Raw genomic sequence first — 20,917 nt, forward strand, 5'->3', positions numbered from 1 at the left:
ATTGCTCTTTCTGTCTGCAATACTCTTTCTTCTTGTTTTTCTTCCTCCTTTTCTTGTCATTCCTTTTTTCTACATAGCTCAGGCTGGCCTAGAACTTACTGAATGACCCAGGCTAGCCTCACATTTGTGGCAATCATTCTGCCCCAGGTTCCTGATTGTTAGGATTATAAGCATAAACCACAATTCCTGGGGTTTTGTTTTTGTCCCTCCACCACCTTGGGAACAACAGTCCTGGGGATTGAATCCAGAGCCTCATGTGTTATGTCAGCAGCACTCTGGATTTTCAAGACAGGGTCTCACTATGTAGTCTTGGCTGACCTGGAACTAGTTCTGTAGATCAGGCTGGCCTCAAATTCACAGAGATCCACCGATCTCTGCCTCCTTGAGTGTTAGGATTAAAGGCATGTGCCACCACTGCCCGAACTTTTTTATTTTATTTATTTGTTTGCTTGTTTGTTTGATGTCAGCACTCCTAATTCCTTAATATCCTTAGTCCTCTTTTTTTTTTTTTTAGATTTATTTATTTTTATATGTATTAATGTTTTGCCTACATGTATATATGTGTACCATGTTTGTGCCTGATGCCCTCAGATTTCAGAGGGCATGGGATCCTGAAACTTCAGTGATACCTGGTTGTGAATCACCATGTGGGTGATGGGAATTGAACCCTTGTCCTTCCTCTGGAAGAACAGCCAGTACCTTTATCTGTTGAGACATCTCTCCAGCCCAGCTCTCTTTTCTTTTTTAAATTTTTTCCATTTTTCTCATGTGTAGTATTTATGTGTGTATGTATGTTTGCATGAGTGGGTTCACACACGTGTGGAAGCCCAAGGATGATGTTGGGAATCATCTTTGATTGTTTCTCCATCTTACTCAGTGCAGCAGGGTCTCCCAGGCAAACCCAAGCTCACCGCTATGGCTAGTTTCCTAGCCAGCTTGCTTCTCGGAGTCCTCTGTCTTCCAAGGCTGGGTGTCACATAACCCGGGTTAGCTGTCCAATTCCCTATGCAGCCAAGCTTAGCATGTAACTTTTTTAAAACAGATTTTGAAAACATTTATTAATACAATGTGTCTGTGTGTGTGCACACAGGCATGGACATCACACATTGTATATGTGGAGTCAGTTACATGTGCATGAGTCAGTTCTTTAAATTCTATCATGTTGGTCTCAGCTCAAACTCAGGTTATCAAGCTTGGTGGGAAGTGCTATTTTGCTGTCTTGGCCTTCAGCTCTCCTCTCCCTCTTGCTTCTACCCTGTAAGTGCTAGGAGCTAAGATTGTAAGCATGTCCCAGCACACCTTTTCTTTACTTTTTGTTTGTTTGTTTGTTCTTTTTTTGAGACAGAGTTTCTCTGTGTAGCCCTGGCTGTCCTGGACTCACTTTGTAGGCGAGGCTAGCCTTGAACTCCCAGAGGTCCACTTGCCTCTATCTCGCAAGTGCTGTAATTAAAGCCCCCCCCCAAGACCTAAAGGCATGTTCTATCATGGCCCCCCTCCCCTTTCTTTCCCTCCCCTCCCTATTTTTCTGTCCATCTGTGCATCTATTTTGATACAGGCAAGGCCTCTCTACTTAGCCCTAGCTGTCCTGGAACTCCATATGTAGATAATTCAGTATTATAGGACCAGGACCGGGGAGTCTGTGGGTCTTTGTGTTTGTTGTTCTTCTTGGTTTTGTCTGTTTGCTGTATTTCATTTTTCTGAAATACAGGCACTGACTGTATTAACTGAGATTCTTCTCTCAGAAAGGACTCAGTGAGCAAGCTCAGGGGCTGGCTGTCTCTATCCTTGTCAGGAAAGCCTTGGGCTAGGAATGTGTCACGGAACTAAAAAGGAGGAAGCTAGCAAGGAGCTAGCTTTTGTTTTGTTTTGGTTTGGGTTTTGGTTTTTCAAGATAGGGTTTCTCTGTGTAGCCTTGGCTGTCCTGGACTCGGTTTGTAGACCAGGCTGGCCTTAAACTCATAGAGACCTTCCTTTGCCTCCCTGAGTGCTGGGATTATAGGCATGCACCACCACACCTGGCTCAAGGCGTTGACTTTTTTCCTTAGCAGGTAGTAACAAGTATCTCCACTCCACCAAGGTGTCATTAGAGACAAGTGTCAGATGGGGTCAGCAAAGGCCCAGTGGAGTCAGGACCTTAACACCTGTCCAGCAGTAACAAGACCAGTTTCTGTGGTATCAGTGGGCGCGAGGTGGGAAGCAGGAATACGGAACGTTGCCATGGAGTAGGGACAGATAGCACGAGGAACTGGCACTGTGCCTTTGTCCCCTTAGGGAGCAGCCAGAGGTTGGTTTTCACTTAGGACGTGAAACAGAGAGATAAGGTTTGTGTTTGGTTGAGAAAGTCAGATCACAGAGCAACTATGGCTGTTAGCTGCAAGATCATAACTACAGCATCTATAAAGGTAGTAACCCCACACCCAGCAGTGTCGAGAAAGCCAGTAAGGCAGAAAGTAGAATCCTGTCCAGAGTCTTCTGCTGTGTACTCATGTGTCTAGGTTTGATTGAAAAATCACTTGTCAGGGCTACAGAGATGACTCTTGGTTAAGGCACTTGTTGTCTTTACAATGAATGTGAATTTGGCTCAGCACTCACATGGTGGTTCACAACCATCTGCAATTCCAGCTCCAGGAGATTTTCTTTCCCCTTTCTTTCCTTCTTTCCTAACTTCCTTCCTTCCTTCCTTCCTTCCCTCCCTCCCTCCCTCTTCTCTCTCTCCCCCCCTCCCTCCCTCCCTTCTTCCTTTTTTCCTTCCTTCCTTCTGTTTTTCAGGACAGGGATTCTCTGTGTAGCCTGGCTGTCCTGGACCTCACCCTGTAGACCAGGCTGGCCTCGAACTCAGAGATGCACCTGCCACTGCCTGCTAGGATTAAAGGCATGCACCGCCATTTCCCAGCTCCAGAAGATAACCTCTTCTGACCTCTTTGGGCACCAGTCACACGTGGTGCACATACATGTATGCAGACAAAATACTCATACACATAAAATAAATAAGTCTTTAAAAATTAAAAAAGGAAGAAAGGAAAAGAGGAATCACGTGTCACACCAAGAACCTTGATGCAGTCCATAGGCAGAAAAAGGCAGTAAGCAGATGCCACTATTGAGAGGCGGATACTGGAAAAACTGGAGAGGTTTTGACCTGATTTTGTTTTGAGGTAGTAGTCTTGCTCTGCTGCCTAAGCCACCATTAAACTCCTGCCTTAGACTTCTACAACCACAGGCACACACCACTGTACCAAGCTTCTGATAGCAGCCTTGATGCAGCCATTATATAGATGTTTAAACACAACTTACAGACTGAACTAGGCAAAAATCTCAGGTGCACAAGGATATAAAGAGTCACAGGAAGAGTTAGAGCCATGTGGGAAGCCTGCTGATAGGGTGCAGCAACAGTCAAAGAGGGTGGGACCGTGGACAGGAGCTGCCTCTGGAAAATGAACAGTAGTACTCAGTTCAAGCACAATGTCCATTGTTTATCTTAAAAGGAGCCAGAGGACATGAGAAACACGGTGACTATGATCACAAGAAGCTAGAAGAAATAATGACCTTAAGCTTCTCAAATTCAAGAGAATATGTGCATTTATGACATGTATTAAAAGGCAAAATGAGCTTGGCGATGGTGGGCACACCTTTTCTCCCAGCACTTGGGAGGCAGAGGCAGGTAGATCTTAGTTCCAGGATAGCCTGGTCTGTAGAGTGAGTTCCAAGACAGGCAGGGCTACACAGAATAACCCTGTCTCAAAATGGGGGATGAGGGGGAAGACCTCTAAAGGGGTGCATCTGAAGAAATTGCTACCCATGATACTCCTATTCAAACTAACACCACAGACACCGTGCAGAGCAGTAAGAGGGATGTAAAGAACATAGGGACAGTGGTTTCCTCAAAACTGTGAAGCTGGATGCTTGATGACTTTTCCCATACAGCCAAAATGTTGTCTTTTTCCCATGCAGCCAAAGGTTCCATAGGAATGAGGAACAATGCTGGGTGGTGGTGGCACACCCCTTTAATCCCAGCACTTGGTATGCAGAGGCAGTTGGATCTTTGTGAGTTCAAGGCACCTGGTCTACAGAGTTCCAGGACAGCCAGAGCTACACAGAGAAACCCTTTCTTGAAAAAACAAAACAGAAAGAAAGGAATGAGGGTAACCAGGTAAAGGAACACAAGAGTTGTCATAATGTCCTTAAAGAATAGCCAAAGAGACAAGGGAGATGGCTTAGTTGGTACAATGCTTGCCATACAAGGGTAATGACTGAGGTTCCCAGAATTCAAGTGCAAAGTTGGTACGGAGTTGTGTGCCTATAAACCCAGCACTTGCATAGGCAGAGACAGTGGCTCCCTGAAGCTTATTGGCCAGGCAACCTAGCTGCATAATGAGCACCAGGTGCAGTTACGCTCTTGTCCCTGAAGAAGCAGAGTGATCAAGGAAAGACACCCAAATATAACTCTGCCTTCGAAATCTAAATGCACACATTAATGGGTAAAAACAGTGTATGTACAACACAGTACACACACATACAAATGCCAAGGAAAGTTTTTACCCAAAATGATTATACAGTGGAAGATGAGACTTTGGAATATCAGAAGAAAGGAGGCAGATAGAAGAACTTTGAACAAGTGTGGCCACTGCTACTTTCTAGAACTGGAGGTCTGCAGTGCTTTTGATGTAGTTCTCTGAGACGAGAAAATACATGACAAGATCAGGAATGGGAGAAGGCAAAGGAGAGTGAGTGTCTGCCCATTGCTGCGCTCTGTAAGTGTGCTCTATTTCCAGAGCACTCCTATCTTCCCAGAAAGTGCTGCAGTGGCCAGAGGGAAACAGGGGCAAGAAAACCAACCAAAAATAGCTTTTGCACAGTTAATAAACTGGAAATGGCCCCATCTTCCTGGAAGACTAGATAAGCGGAATGATGGACCCAGCTTGTGGGAAGCTGCCCATCAGTCAGGAGCGAGCTTGATGCCCACAGCAGATGTGTCCTCAGGAGCTGCAGGGCTTCTTACCACGTGATTTCTGTGTTTTTCCATATTTATGATATTCTTGAAATAACAAGTGTCAGCCATGGAAATCAGGGTGTATACAAAAGACAGCATAAGGAGCCTTAGTCTGGGGGATGTGGTGCCGTCCTGCCTAGAGTGAGAAGGGTGGGCATGTGTCTGTAATAATCTCAAAAAGTTTAATTCAAAAAACAGAGCAGTGGTGCAGTGACATAGCTGTGCAGTCATAGGCTTGGCAAGGGCTCGGAAGTTGCCAAGCACAAAGTGGCACCCCAGTGTTTACCTCATTTCTTCTCTCTCTCAGCCTGTTGCTTCCTCTGGCCTCCAGGTCTCCTGTATTCCAAATTGGAGTCAGTATGGCTGCGTAAGCATAGACTGAAGTAGAGGAAACACTTCTGGGTATGAGGCCAAAGTGCCTTCAGGGTCTTGTGCCTCTGTCATTCAACACTGTGGACACTAAACATTCTGTGGCAGGTCATGAGCAGACAGGGCAGGGCTGGTTCTGCTGACAGGAAGAAGCAGGTACTTCCTAGCATCTTCTCCAGGCGGTGCATACATCAACATGGGCTTTTTGACATCTTGGGGTTAAGTCTGGCCACTGTGTGCTTCAAGGTCGTGACCTTTCCAGGATGGCTTGAGTCGCTTCAGACTCAGAACCTGCATTGGTGGTACTATTTTGCCCTTTCCTTTTTTTTTTTTTTTTTTTTTTTTTTTTCTCTTCCTGGTGCCAGGGAGAAACCCTTGGCTCTCAAAGCACTGAACTATACCTCAACCTAATACTGTGACAAAACATATCTGGAAAATGGCAGTGGCTGTTGCTGCTGCTGCTGCTTCTTCCTCTGACTTTTAAAATTGTATACATATAAGTGTCTTACCTACATGTATACCACATGAGTGCCTAGTGACCAAGGAGGTCAGAAGAGGGCATCTCTAACTATAGTTAAAGATAGTTGTGAGCTACCATGTGGGTGCTAGGAACCAAATCCAGGTCCTCTGCAAGAGCAACAAGTGCTCTTAACTGATGAACCCTCTCTCTAGCCCTAGGAAAATGGTTTCTAATTCAGTACTTTTGTCCCCAGTTGTGTTAACATCAATGTGATAGATCTGGGGTGATCTTGAGAAGCAGTAATTGGCTTGCTTTCTTTTCTAGCTGATTTCTGAGGAAGGAGTGGACAGTCTGACTGTCAAGGAATTGCAGGCAGCGTGTCGAGCACGAGGTATGCGAGCGCTTGGCGTCACGGAAGACCGTCTGAAGGGCCAGCTCAAACAGGTATGTGGCTTAAAGGGCTGGTTGGGGTGGGTCCATAACTTTCTTCTCTGTTGGGAATTGTCTGCCTTTGCTCTAGACTAGCACAGGTGGGTTTTTTGTTTGTTTGTTTGGGTTTTTTTTGGGGGGGGTGTTGGGGGCCAGGGGGTTCAACTAGAAAAGTCCCTGAGATTGGCCCAAGTGAATGCATATCTGGCACACATGATCCCAGACTTCCTTCCTCAACACCGCATGGGAGTATACACATACCCAGAAACCTGAATGTGGTGGCACATGATGCAACAGAAGGATCACCGAGTTTTGTCTCAGAACAAACAGAGGGAAAGAAAGGTCTGGGGTCAGTTGACAGACTGCCTGCTCAGCATGCACAAGTACCATAGGAACATGGTTGTGCACACTTGGAGTCCTGGTACCCAAGATGTGAGGGCAGGCTTTCGAGACAGGCTTTTCTGTGTGTCCCTGGCAGTCCTGGAACTTGCTTCATAGACCAAGCTGGCCTCAAACTCACAGAGACCTTCCTGCCTCTGCCTCCTGAGTGCTGGGATTTAAAGGTGCACACCACCATGAGATTTATTTATTTTATTTTTATGTATATGAGTGTTTTGCCTGCAAGTATGTATATGTATCACATGCCCTCCAAGGTTAAGAGGTGTTGCATCCCCTGGAACTAAAGTTATAGACAATTACAAGCATCCGTGTGGGTTCTGGGAACTGAACCCAGGTCCTCTTCCTAAACAAGTGCCCTTAATAGATGAGCTCTCTCTCTGGCCCCTCTTCTCATCTGTTGTACTGTATTCAGTGTGTAAATGAAATATAACAGCTTTTTCTGTCTACTTGAAAGGCTGTCTTGGTGTCAATAAAGTACCCTGATAACATGAGCCCATGACATGCCTTCACATGAATGTATACTCATTTTCATGTTCTTATGCGGACATCAGAAGACAGCTGTCAGGAATCTGTTCTCATGCTACCTGTGGGATCTGGGGATCAAACTCAAGTTGTGAAGTCTATGAACAAATGTTTGAAGCCAGCTGTGATGGCCCACATCTTTATTCCCTCCCTGTCTCAGGCAGGGGTGGGGTTAGCTCTACCTGCTAGGCCATCTTCCAGCCTTCAAATTGTTTTTACATGGTGTTGGGGTTCAACCGAAGAATGCATATATAATAGGGAAACATTTTGCTGCTCCCTGTGCCCTCTAAAAATTTTGTTGTGTGAGACCCTGTCTACCTGTGGCTGTCCTGGAACTTGCTGTGTGGACTAGACTGGCCTTGATTTCACAGAGACTCACCTGCCCCTGCCTCCTAATTGCTGGGATCAGAGGTGTAATCCATCACATCTAGCCTGCCCTCCAACATTTAAAAAAGAAAGAACTTTATTTATTTTTTTTTAGACAAGGTCTCATACTATATGGTTCAGGCTGGCCTCATGTCTGTGTATCCTGCCTCAGCCTTTCTACCATTGTTTTTATTTATATCTAAACACATGAGCCAGTGAGATGGCTCCACCAGTAAAGGTGTTTGCCTCCAAGTTTGAAAACCTGAGTTTGATTCCCAGAACCCATGTGATAGAAGGGAAAACTTGACTCTCAAAAGTCATTCTCTATCTCTGACTTCCGTTTGTGTGCCTCTGTGGCATGTGCTGCTGTCCCTCCCTTCCAGATAAATAGATGTGAGGTAAATGAATAAAGACCTAAAAGTTACAAATTGTAGTTCACATGTGTATCCTAGGCCTTTGTTTGTTTGTTTGTTTGTTTGTTTGTTTGTTTGTTTGTTTGTTTTCAAGTGTCAGGTTATATAGCCCAGGCTACCATAGAGTGTGATCCTCCTGCCTCAGCAAGTGCAGGGATTACAGATAAGCACCACCATTCCTGGGCCAATGTACCAGGCTGTTTTTAAGCACAGAGCACACTGAGCATTCTCAAGGTACCTGAAGCTGATGATCAGTTGTTCAGCTTAGAGGGGTGGGTTTGTATGTGTGTCTGCACCTAATGTTATATATGTTGGATTTTTAAATATTTGTGTTAGTGTACTGCATGTATGTTGGTGTACATCACGCATGCAGTGCCCATGGAGGCCAGAAGAGGGTGTCGGATTCCCCAGAGCTGGAGTTACAAACAGTTGTGAGCCGCCATGCGAATGCTAGCAACTGAAGCCGGGTCCTACAGGAGCAGCCAGCGCTGTTTCCAGCCCCCAAAAGATACTTTTAATTTTTTTTTTGGGGGGGGGGAAATGCATTTTACTAATTTAATGAACCTGTTTACTCAAGTCATGTTTGCTTGTGGTACCCAGAATCGGTATCTCTTAACTAAGCCCAAGCAACAGAAGGAGACTCCAGGGTGGGCAGGCCAGCACCTTGCAGGAGAGGCCGGGGCCGCGGGTCAGGCGAGGACAGCATGTCCTGTGAGTGTGCTTTGGTTCCAGTGGCTGGACTTACACCTGCATCACGAGATCCCCACCTCATTGCTTATACTGTCCCGGGCCATGTACCTGCCAGACACCCTCTCGCCTGCTGACCAGCTCAAATCCACCTTGCAGACCCTCCCAGAGATCGTGGTATGTATTGACAGAAGACCCTTTGACTTGTTACCTCTGTGGGCTTGGGCTGGAACCCTGACCTGCACAGCTGTGGGGACTCTCCAGGAGACCCTGGTCTTCCTGTCCTCTTCGCTAGCTCCCTACTTTGTCTCCCTGCCCAGCCCTCTATGTGGCACAGCCTCAGGCACAGCAGTGCCACGGTAGCAAATATGAGTTGATGGTTTGAGTTTTGCCTGTGGTGCACTCAAACAGTCCTCTGATGGACGGACAGCCTCACCCATGGAAGCCTTGGACCCTCTATCCACTTTGGAGGCAACATCCCGTTAGTGTATCTCCTGCTCTGTGTGAAGCCTGGGCGGCAGCATTGCTCAGAGGTAAGGGCTTCCTAAGGCTGGCGCCTCGGGCCTACTGCAGTTACCGTCTCCTTCTGCCTTTCCTCTGAAGGCAAAGGAAGCTCAGGTGAAAGCAGCAGAGCTGGAGGGCGAACAGGTGGACAACAAGGCGAAGCTGGAGGCCACATTGCAGGAAGAGGCTGCCATCCAGCAGGAACACCTGGAAGAGCTGCAGAGGGCAGCCGAGGCTGTGGTAAGCAGCTGCCCTGACGCTCGCGACCCCAGGCTGTCCCAGCCCAAGTTTCTTAGCACCTGCCTTGGGGCCATGTATATGCTCTCAGTCCTACCCTGTCCTTCCCTGCAGGGGCCAAATGGTACAACACAGGAGGGCTTGCCTGTCGAGCTGTAGCTCTCAGGAACAGTGCAATAGAAGACATGGGGTGGCATCTAACTGTCTGGTCACCGTTGGCATAGGAGAGGCCAGCTTAGCACCCAAGCAGGAGTTAGTAAGGGACCCAACTTCTCAGGGTTGTTTTGCTAAGAGTGGCTGACTCCCCATGACTCTGCTCACCTCTTGGCTTCATAGTCTCATAGAATCTGCCAGAGCTCACTGTAATGTGACTGGAGTTGCCTAGGTTACTCATGCACATCCCTTCACCTAGACTCAGTCCCAGAGATGGAGCAACGTGCTCTGCCTGAAGCTGTCGAGTGCCTTCGGGTGGCCTCCTCATCCTGGGGCAGAGGAACTGCTCTGCGGGATAGTGATCAGTAGGTCTCCCTTATCACTTAGCAGAGTATTCCAAGTGCTGCTTGTCAAGGCTACATGCTGAGTATGGAGCCAAAGCCAGATGACCAGTATGGTTTTGCTTACATTTCAGAAGGACATCCGGCCAGAAGTAGCAGAAGCCACTGTCCCTGGGAAGCCAGGGCCCATGCTTCAGCCAGAGGTGCCTGATGTGATCCTGCCCTCAGAGGCACTAAAGGATACGGCACCTGTGCTGGAAGGTTTGAAGGTGAGCTATATTATGACCAGGAGGAGGAGAAAGAGGGCTGGGCTATGTGTGGGCCCCTTATCTCCTAAAGAGGTCTTGCTGGGCAGGGCACCCTCCTCCCCTCCAACACTTGTGACCTTCCCAGAGATCATGGTATGTATTGTTGGGAAAACCCTTTGACTCGTTCACTTGGTGGGTTGGGGCTCTCCTCCATGGCCATGTAGCCTCCAACAACACTTTTAATCTCTGGTGAGCTGTAGTAGTGGCCAGGAGTAGAGAGTGGCCAAGGTATGAGAAGCTGAAAGCCTATGTATGACCCTGTGTTGAGGCTGCCATGCTACTCATGGGTTTCTAGGCCCTTGTTTCCTTTTGTTGGGAAGAGAAGTGAAGAATGGCCCTTTAAATCAAAGCTTCCTCTGCAGAGGCCCACCCTGGTGTCATTTGCTGGGTGATTAAGTGTGAGGCCTCTTGAGAAACTCCTGTCAGCTTGTTGTCAGTGAATTGGGCAGAACAAGAAAAACCTGGGATCTTCTGTGCTGATGTCAGGGAAATTCCACACGCAGAAGCAGATGTTCAGATTTGGTGGAAACTCTCTTAAGTGGATAGAGACAACTTGGTAGCTGAGAGAACTAGATAGAAGCTGTGTGTTCAAGCAGGTCTCTGCCTGGGGTCCTGTGGGATAGCAAGAGCCCTGAATGGATGGTCAGGGTCACATGCAGAGCTCAGAGAAGGAAGGTAAAACTCATTCTTGGTGAAAGCAGGAAGTGTGAAGTGCTGACGGCTGATGCCTCTGGCAGACAGGAACCTTTGCAAGGGATATGAGAATATGAGAAGATTTCTGGCCCTGGCCTGGCCACTGAAGTTGTGCTATGCTGAGAGGGGGAAGAAAGCATGGGTGGGCGAGGCAGACCCTAGTGGGCTTCTCTGAAGATTTGGCCTATAAAAAGTAGGCTGCTGTATGGCCCAGGAGACCCCAGAATAGACATGTAGCATGATCAAGGCTAGAAGGTCATGGTATTGACAGAAGTCCCCAAAACCTAGACTCAAGATGGGGCCCAGACATTCCTGCAAAAGCAGGCTGTAACATAGAGACACGTGATTCCTGGGGTTTGATAGCCAGCCAGCCTAGCTGAATTAGTAACCTCCAAGTCCTGTCTCACAAAGGAAGGTGGAGGAAGCCAGGCGGTGGTGGTGCACAGCTCAGCACTCAGGAGGCAGAGGCAGGTGGATCTTTGAGTTCGAGGCCAGCCTCGTCGGCAGAGCGAGTAGTAATAACGACAACAATAAGTAAAAACAGTAAATAAGCCTCTCACAACTTAAGAAGAAGAAAATAAATCTTGGACACACCTACACCTGTACACATAAAAATAAACAATTTTTTAATGTAAAAAGAGTTAAGGATATGATTCCATCAGAGTTCTTACATAGTGTACTCAGGGTCCTAGGTTCAGTGCCCAGTATTGCAAAACAGAAAAATCTTTGGCCTTCCATCCAGTGTTGGTGAGGATATGTAGGGCCTAGATCCCTTCGGGCACCACTTTGATGGCTTCTAAAGCAGCAGACTGTGACCAGCTGCTCTACCCGTATGCACAGCCGTTCACGGCAGCTGCCGCTACAGTCACAGAAAGTCCTAGGAAGGAGAGAGCTGTGCTTCGGTGTTACTGTCCACGTTAGAAACACTCTACCATTGGATGTCAAAATAGGTGAGTTGATCAGAAGAGGCAGATCTGGTAATCCCTCTCCTATGAAGTTCCAGAAAACAAAGGCTGTCCTACAGAGCAAAGGCAGGTCAGTCTTGCCTGGGGATGGAATCCTGGGGATAGGGCAGCATTTGGGGATAAGCAGTGTGCTCACTCTGCCGGCACACCAAGAAGACACAGACAGAGAGGCGCCATAGCCAGCATAGCCCAGAGCTGAGTTGTAGCTCACTTGAGGCTGTCGTCAAGTGCTTTCAACATTTAGGGACAGAAATTATTTGTCCCCTTAGGTTTATGCATTTCTTTCCAGGGAGAAGAAATAACCAAGGAGGAGATTGACATCCTCAGTGATGCCTGCTCTAAGCTAAAGGAGCAGAAGTCGTCCCTGACCAAGGAGAAGGAGGAGCTGGAGCTGCTGAAAGAAGATGTGCAGGACTACAGTGAGGTGGGTGGCCATACAATATGGACCAGTGTAGGTAGCTTCAGCAGCTGTTCAGGGCCCAGGCCGACACTGGAGTAGCTAGAACACAGCTTTATCAGACCCCAAAGCATCAAGAACCATTCCTGTTGGCATTACTTTTTAACTCTATTTTATTTTGGTGTCTTGAGCTACTATTTCCCTTCAATGCCCCCAACCCCCACCCTTGGTAGGAGAAAAAGAAGGTTAGAGGGGAAAGGGGGCAGAGTTCTCTGTAGCTACTTCCTGCTGGTTCTTTGGAGCAATACTAATCTCAGTTGTCAGGATTTTCAGTAGCACCCTTCTCTGACTGTCTCCTCCAAGCCTTCCCCCTCCTCCTCCCCCTCCTCCCTCTCAGTGTTCTTCAGAGCATTTTTTTTTTCTCTCTCTCTCTGGACTCTGGTATTTGTACCCTCTCAAAGTCTTCAGAATTAAAGTATCTGTATCTGGCAAAGAGACGCCCCTCTCTAAGCTGTGCAAGGCATGTATCAGCTGTGGACAAACTGAAAACAGCTCTATATCCCACACTTGGGATTAAAACAAAAACCTGTTTACATACCACAACTGAGTTTTTAGAGAAACCAAAACTTCCACTATACATTCCTGTCACACATATAACATGCTGGCCAGAGAGAATTTGGAGAAAAAGCAAATGGAAAAAATTTTGACCAGGGATCTGATGAACAGTAGAGCACAAGGCCTAGCATGTACAAGCCCTGAGTTTAGAGTGCCAGCACCAAAACGGAAAGTTTATCTTAAAGCTTTGCCACCATAATTCTAATTGGGCCACTTTGTAGTAAATGACACCCTTTTGCTGCTAAGGAGATAGTGACAGGTGTTGTATAAGCTGTTTGGTCACTTAACACTTGAAATCTTACTTTCATTCATGACCCTCCAGGGTATTTCTTTCTTTTCCTATGTAGTGTTGTCCCTCCCTTCCTTCCCACCCTCCTTTTCTTTCTTTCCTAGTGCTAGGATTGATCCCAGACCTTGAGTCTGCTAGCCCAGTGCTGTTGCACTGACTGCATCCTCAGCCCCAACAGACATTGTTTTCAAATCCGAGGCAACAGTACTCTTGCCCCACTCCGTTGGGAAAGTCGTGACCCAGAGAGTGTTAGAAATCAATTGCTAATTCTCGTCTTCCCTGTGGTAGTCTCCTCTGGCTGCGTGACCTCTCCACCAGAAGAAACCACATTGTTCAGCAGGCAGACAAGACAGTGCCTCATTCCTCTCTGTGCTCACCCTGCTCTTGTCCCTGTGATCTTTGATCCATGGAAGGAAAGAAGGTGCTTAGGTTTCCTTGAGCCTTTATATTTATTCTTTAGTAACTACAAAGGAAGTTGAAATTCAGAACAGATTTTTTTTTCCCCTCAAATACAAAGAAAAAAAAAAAACTTGAGCTTACAAAAATAAGTTAATAAGAACAAATTTGCATGATAGAACTAAGATCTCCCAGTTTTCTGAGGCTGAGTTTAATTCCTGTCTGGTTGGTTTTTGTTCTGCACACACAGGACCCTGTGCACAGTAGGAAGCACTGTACTACTGAGCACATACCAGCACAAATCAGTGGCTTACTTTCTTTTTCAAGTCCAAATTGATGTAGATCCCTCCCTGTTTGGGGGGGGATAAACTTTTTTTAAATTAGGACTTACAGGAGATCAAGAAGGAACTTTCAAAGACGGGTGATGAGAAATACATAGAAGAATCCAAAGCTAGCAAGAGGCTGACAAAGCGAGTCCAGCAGATGATTGGACAGATTGATGGCCTTATTGCACAGCTGGAGACCAGTCAACAGAATGGCAAGCTGGGCCCCGATGAGAGCTCTCTGGCAGGGTAAGTGAGCCATGGCCCAATCTAGCCTGACCTGCAGCAGACAGGTGCTTTGCTGGGATCTCTTCCAAAGCAGATCTCTTTGGCCTGTGCCTGCCCACCCCACCTAGGGCCCAGGGGCAGCCAGGATCACAAGAGGTCTTTGCTCTTATGTTTCTTTCCTTTACAGCTCAGTTTCTCTATCCCCATGCTTGTTTTCCTGGGTCGCTCAGATCAGTCTCCTTCCTTGCCCGTGTCTCCTGACCCATCTTTCCTTCCTTTCCATGGTGCTATCCCTTGAGCTTTTAGTCTTAACCCCACTTGGCCCCTGGTTCTTCAGACTTTTAGGTTTCCTCCTGCTTCCTCCCATCTTTAACCCTGGGATTATGACACCAATTGTGGTCAGTCTGCTTTCCTGAGAAGACACCAGGAAACAGTGACACACTCCATATTCTCCCGGCCCAGCTCTGAGTGGACTGCCACAAGCCCTGACCATAGCCTTTTCAGTGAGGGCAGGCGGCTGCAGCTGGGTACCCAGAGACCCCTGTTACCTCCAGAGGAAGATGTTTCCTCTTGAAGGCTGTTGGCTCCCTAGAAGACACAGGCCTAAGGACCTGTGGAGCTTCTCACTGTAGGGATGTGCACATGTGGACGGGGCCAGAAGAAGGTGTCAGACCCCCTGGAACTGGAATCACAGACATTTGTAAGGCACCCGACGTGGGTTCAGTTCTGGGAACTGCACCCAAGTCCTCTGTAAGAGCAGTAGTTGCTCTTAACCACTGAGCCATCTCTCTAGCCTCAAGGTTTTTTTTTTAAACTTTGTTTTTTAGTCGGTGTTTTTGTGGATGCTGAAAATTGAATCAGGGTCCTCTGGGAAAGCATTTAGTGCTCTTAACTGCCAAGCCATCTCTCCAGCCCCCAAGATCTTTTCCTTTTTCAATTTTGTGTGTGTGTAGTATGTATGAGCATGTGTGTGAGTATAGTTCTTCATATGTGCTATATGTACAAGCGTGTATGTACTAGTGTATGTACTTCTGTGCACACAGAGGCTGTCAGCCTATAAGTCCATGATCATCCCGTCTCTGTGGGGTTATAGACACATGTATGACCACTCTCAGCTTTTTACATGTGTTCTGAGGATTTGAAATTAGGGCCTACGGGAAGAGCTGGGGGTGACATGAGACCGAGCACCTGGCCAATGTCACATACAGACTGTCCTCCCCAGGGAGAGTGTCATCAGTGTCAATGAGCTCATCAGCGCCATGAAGCAGATCAAGGACATTCCAGAACACAAGCTCATCAGTTTGGCCTCAGCCCTGGATGAGAACAAGGATGGCAATATCAACATCGATGACCTTGTTAAGGTGGGTCTCAGTAAGGACTGAGCCAGGCAAGCTGGCCTGGCTGCTTTCCTGCTTTAGGGCTGGGGGTTTGGGGAGGGGGCCCCAAGACTCTCAGGAGGGTCCTGGATGGTGGCTCAGCCAGTGGTTAAGGGCACTGGCTGTTTTTTGTTTTGTTTTGTTTTTACTTATTTATTTTTATTTTATGTCCATTGGTGTTTTGCCTACATGTATGTCTGTGTGAGGGTGTCAGATCTTGCAGTTACAGACACTTGGGAGCTGCCATGTGGGTACTGGGAATTGAACCCAGTGCTCTTAACCTCTGAGCCATCTCTCCAGCCTGGGCACCGGCTGTCCTTACAGAAGACTGGGGTTCAGTTTCTACTCTCACATGGCAGTTCACAACTGTTTGTAACTCCAGCTCCACAGGATCTGATACCTTCACAGACATGCAGGCAGGCAAAACGCCAGTGCATATAATAAAAATAAATAAATCCTTAAAAAAATTTTTTTAAATGTATGAGGAGGTCAGGTCTGCAGGCCAAGTGTCTCAGCCCTTTGCCCTCATTTGAAATCACATTGGAATTAAGTTACTAAAGTTACAGACATTTTGGTGAGGTGAGATAACAGAATGAGTCCCTGCCCTGCCACAGGCACACTCCAGCATGATTCCTTCCCTTGTTTCTGGGAAACAGGGTAAACACCTCTGCTAGGACCCGTTTTGAGGCCCCCTGAGACCTGAGGGACACTGAGAGGGTAGAGCATGTAGGGATAGTGGCTAAGCTCCAGGTACGCCAGCCCACAGGACCTGAGTTGGGATCCAGCCTGCAAATTGTCATGGACCTACTTAAATCGTAAGTCATGTTTTTGAGAAAAGAACTTAACACTGTCTTCATGCTTCTCAGCATACCTGGCCAGTTTGCCATTTTTCTGCATATGGCTAGAGACACCAGGTAATTACCTTTAGTTCCATTCTTAAACAGGTGCTATCAGACATGCAGGCTGAGCATTTTCCATGCTCTGCCCTCAGTCAACGTCACAGGAGCAAAGGTACCCCAATGCCCGCCCCTTGCTGTACCAGGAAAGCCATGTTCAGGGCAGATCCTAGGCCTTTAGCAGTGTGGCAGGGCTCTGCTGGCTGGAATAGGGCATTGATGCCACAGCCTTGCTGTGAAGTCTTTGGCCCCTGGAGGTCCGAGACTCTTGAGGACCAGAGCAGCAGGAGGAACCCAGACATCCATAGCATGCAGCAAAATGGCCAGAGCCCAGCCAAGAAGATGGCTCAGAGGAGGCGTCAAGTCCTCTCTCCCCAGAGCTGTTAAGGGAAGCAGATGAAGGCAGTGGTGGGGCACGTCCTAAGTCTCCCCTCTCCTGTGTGTGTAGGTAATTGACTTAGTGGACAAAGAAGATATTCAGATCTCTACCACCCAGGTGGCTGAAATTGTGGCCACACTAGAGAAGGAGGAAAAGGTGGAAGAGAAGGAAAAGGCCAAGGAGAAGGCTGAGAAAGAGGCTGCAGAAGTGAAGAATTAGAGCTGCCTGCTTTCGGCGTCTGCCATCATCATGCTACACCAACCACAGTGGGGATGACACAAGAGTGGTTGCTTTGAGGTGATTCTTAGTGGCAAATCTAATATTTTGTCTGGAATAAATCAGAAACTTCCATAATCAAGTAATTTTTAATTTTCATCATTCCACGAAGATTCAGTCAGGCTGGAGCCCTAGAGCCCTCTGGGTCTTAGACTCATGCCATGGTGTGGTACTAAATGGCCCTAACCCTTGAGTTAAGGGTACAGCTACCAATAGGATCATAGCCCCACACTGACCCCTAGCTTCAGAGAGTGCTCTGGCCAGGCTCAGTAGGAAGACATTTCTTTACCGGCTCAGGCTCTGACCGAGCCTCCATCCCTTGAGAAGAAATCGAGGAGCACCTGGACTCCCAGCACCTGTGTGGAGCCAAGTGGATATGCCTGCATGTCCTCAGCGGCCTTGGGCTAGGAGTTAGACAAACACAAATGCCGGCCTCCACCGTGCTGAAGACAGCAGTCAATCTGAGGACTGGGGATTCCTAAATACCAGTGTACATAGCTCTGTCTGCTCACACCTCCACAGTTGTCTTAACCACGCACAGGTCCCTGACAGCAGTGTCTGTCCTGTATGGATTCTGCCTGGTGACTGGAGCTTTCTCAATCTACCATTGATCTCCACCTAATCATTCTTTAACTGACTCCTACTGAATTTTCATCCATGACCGTCCGCCTAATCATGAGTAGTTCCTAACATAGTGACACACACTGAAGAAGCCTTTGAAAATGAATCTTTTTTTCTATCGGGCAGTCCGTATTGCTGAACAGGCCTAGAGGATAGAACTGATGTCTGCAACCTGAATATACCTGAAGCTTTGTGCGGCTTTCAGCATAAAATGTAAGTCCTGTTACAGGACAGTGGCCAAGATGGGGCTTCACAAGGGAATCTCAGCACGCTGCAGGCTCGGGCTCAGGCTCCATGAGCAAAACCACTCATGGCTGTGCTCTTGCCCCTGGGGAGTGGTCCCACAGAGCTCAGGTGTCCCTGCCTGTCAGCGGTCACTGGCACCCCTCTGCGTGGAGCTCAGAGTCCAGTGGCCAGCAGCCTTTCTCTCTTGGAGATGGCTCCTTGGGCAGGCCAGGGCTGGGCATCCTGTGGTCTCACCACCACCGAGAAGCACATCCTAGAAGCACTGGACTGAGTTCAGCTTGGGCTACTTAGCAAGACCCTGTTCAAAAAACTCCTTCTTGACTCCAGACAGGATTTGGAAGATGTCCAGAGAAGCAGCAACTAGAATGGAACTCTCACTTTCTTGAAACATCTTTCTTGACCGTTAAGGAAGGATATGAGGTTAGGCAGGAATAAGATGATTCTTACACATGAACCTGTGCAGAGAAACAGTGGAAGGAGCCTAGTGGATGCGCGGTCCCATCTGTGAATCCTGGCAGTCTGCTTCTAGCTGTCGGTGTATACTTCTGAGGACAAGATTGCAGTTGCCCAATGTGTCCCCACAGTGGAGGGTGTCTCCTCTGACTAGCATTCTGGAGCCTGTCCTGTGTTCACCTGTTGGCCTCATCCTTCATTGTATGACGGTTGACTGTTGCTGGCTGAGGTTTCCCTGATGACCCTCTACTCTGGACTCTGCCCTCACAGGTCACACCACCATCCCCCACAGGGCCTTAGCATACGTGTGTGCTAGAAGGTCTAGCAGTGAGTGCCCACCTTGGTTTTTGGAGTTGTCCCTACATCTGTTTGTCTCACTGACCTTACCTAGTACAGCTGGGTCACGTTTAGAAATGGCAGCTCCCCTGGCCAGTGACGACAGCACATACCTTTACCCCCAGCAGAGGCAGAGAGAGGCCATAGAGGCAAGTAGATCTCTTCAATTCCAGACCAGCATGGTATACAAAGTGAGTTCCAGGGCAGCGATGGCTGTCACAGGGAAAGCCTGTCTTAAAACTACCGCCACCCTCCAAAAGAAAAAGAAATGGCAGATCCAGAACTGAGAACTGTACTCAAGCTGAGCATTTGAAAACTGACTGCCTTTCAGCTGTCGTACTGCTCTGCGCCTCAGCACTTGCCCAGAGTTGGTTTTCAGGAGCCGAAATGTCTGTTAAATGAAGCTAGAGTTTTAACGGGGGAGTCTGGCGTTCCTCTCTCCACTCCAAACCAGCTTCCCACACAGGATTTGGGAAGTTAGCACCTAAAGTCCAGGCTCCTTTCGGGACTATTAACATCTTAAGTGTGAAGGGCACTTTACAGTTCTGGAAAGCCATCCTCATCATGGTCTTGAGTTGTGCCTTCTGGGACCATGGTAGGGGAGAAAGCTCTGTACTCTCATCTGTCTTCCACTGGTCCTAGAGCCTCCAGCTGGGTCATGTGTAAACATCTCCCATGTGTTAGAACCCCAAGCGTATCTCTGAACCCTAAGCAATCTGATCAGCAAAGAAATCAAGTGGGAATTCAGACTACCCTAACCTAACCTACACACTAAGGATTTTGCTGTGGGCACCAGATATGCTCAGATTTTAGACAGGACTTCACCCTCCCCTCAGTGAGTGCCAGCTTAAGCCTTGGCTTAAGTGGGGGCTTAAGCCTTGGCTCCAGGCTCAGGCCTTGCGGGACCTACCCAAGGAGGCCGGTGCACCTTCACCATGTGACACAGCCCAGCTCTGTGAAGGCTGGTAAGCAAGGGCTTCTTCGACTCCAGGCTGACCGGGGCCCTGGGGGGCTAGCGTGGTGGTTCCTCTCACCCCGCTGTAAGGAGGCGACCGAATAAAGTGCCACTGATGACTTGTCTGCTGCGTAATGGTCTGTCCGGGTGGGTAGTCTTGACATACAACCAGGCAGCAGGGCCTGAGATGGCCCAAGACTAGTCCCCTCACAGTCCCACGTTGTGCCTGTCATGAGCCGCAATATAGGACCTTGGCAAAGGAGTGCCGGGGAGACAGGGCCTGTACCCACACCAAATCAACTCCTCAGTCCAGCGCCAGGATCCATCCACAGGGATGTGGAGAGGGCCATGGGCCTGGTGGAGGCAGCTTCCCAAGCCTCACCCCAGTGCTTGCTTTGGGGTGGCTTAGCTGGGAGGAGGGTCTGGATGTTGGGATAAAGGTATGGAATTCATTCCCTGATCTGAGACTGCTGCCCAGAGCCCAGGACACCATCACGTTGAGATACAAGTCTCAGGGCAAGGGTAGGAACTGTTGGTAAGGACAGCCATTCAAGCGTACAGCATGCCCACTGAGCACAACGCGAATATTCAGATGAGGTGGACTCCGTAAGTGCAAGTCCAGTCTCCAAGTGACCCTTGAAAGAGCTCCATGTGCCAGGGAGTCGGGGTGTGACTGGCTGACCACCGGGAAAACAGGACACTTGACACACACAGTCAGTTTCTAGCCATCTTGGGAAGGTAATTTTGAATTTTGTTTTGCCTGAAAGTATGTGTGTGCCCCATGCGGTACCCGTGAGACCAGAAGAGGTCATCATGTCCCCTCAAACTGGAGTTAGAATTGTGACCATCATGAGGTATTGGGCAAAAAACCCCAGGCCCTCTGCCAAAGCAGCAATGAGTAAGTAAACGACTGAGCCATCTCTCCAGCCCAGAGAGTGCTCTTGCTGCTGGTCCTCAGAACACGAGGACCTACCCCAACCCAGGACGCTGGCCAGCCACAGGCTAGTGATAATAAGCAGGAATGTCCTGGGAGCCAGCCTGTCCATGACGCTAGCCAGAGCAAGCCAGGTAACAGTCCACCATCACCACCACCCACATCTGAAAGGGTAGAGATTCCTCTGAAGGAGACTAGACACAGAGGAAGGAACCAGACTTTAAGATTTGAGGGCAAATCCAGTGTTAGGTGGCATGGAGCCCCTGTGTTCTCATAGCAGCCACCAAGGAAACCCTGGTGGTGCAACTCAAGGCCCAAACCTTTGACTCTTCCAAGGTGGCAATGGGAATATCATGGGTAAGAG

At 48.2% G+C, this 20,917-nt stretch overlaps 1 protein-coding gene across 1 annotated transcript in view; it reads left to right on the forward strand.

The window, feature by feature from the left end:
- Nucleotides 1–19,742, forward strand: part of Letm1 (leucine zipper and EF-hand containing transmembrane protein 1) — a 39,804-nt gene extending 20,062 nt beyond the window's left edge. Inside the window, exons 7-14 of the mRNA XM_021651571.2 lie at nucleotides 6,141–6,260; nucleotides 8,678–8,809; nucleotides 9,236–9,376; nucleotides 10,002–10,136; nucleotides 12,123–12,257; nucleotides 13,915–14,102; nucleotides 15,304–15,442; nucleotides 16,802–19,742. Coding sequence (XP_021507246.2) covers nucleotides 6,141–6,260; nucleotides 8,678–8,809; nucleotides 9,236–9,376; nucleotides 10,002–10,136; nucleotides 12,123–12,257; nucleotides 13,915–14,102; nucleotides 15,304–15,442; nucleotides 16,802–16,951 — 1,140 coding nt within the window. The 3' untranslated portion in view covers nucleotides 16,952–19,742. The remainder of the gene's footprint in view (nucleotides 1–6,140; nucleotides 6,261–8,677; nucleotides 8,810–9,235; nucleotides 9,377–10,001; nucleotides 10,137–12,122; nucleotides 12,258–13,914; nucleotides 14,103–15,303; nucleotides 15,443–16,801) is intronic.
- The last annotated feature ends 1,175 nt before the right edge of the window (nucleotides 19,743–20,917 follow it).

This window comes from Meriones unguiculatus, chromosome 12, assembly GCF_030254825.1.
Source record: "Meriones unguiculatus strain TT.TT164.6M chromosome 12, Bangor_MerUng_6.1, whole genome shotgun sequence".
NCBI lineage: Eukaryota > Metazoa > Chordata > Mammalia > Rodentia > Muridae > Meriones > Meriones unguiculatus.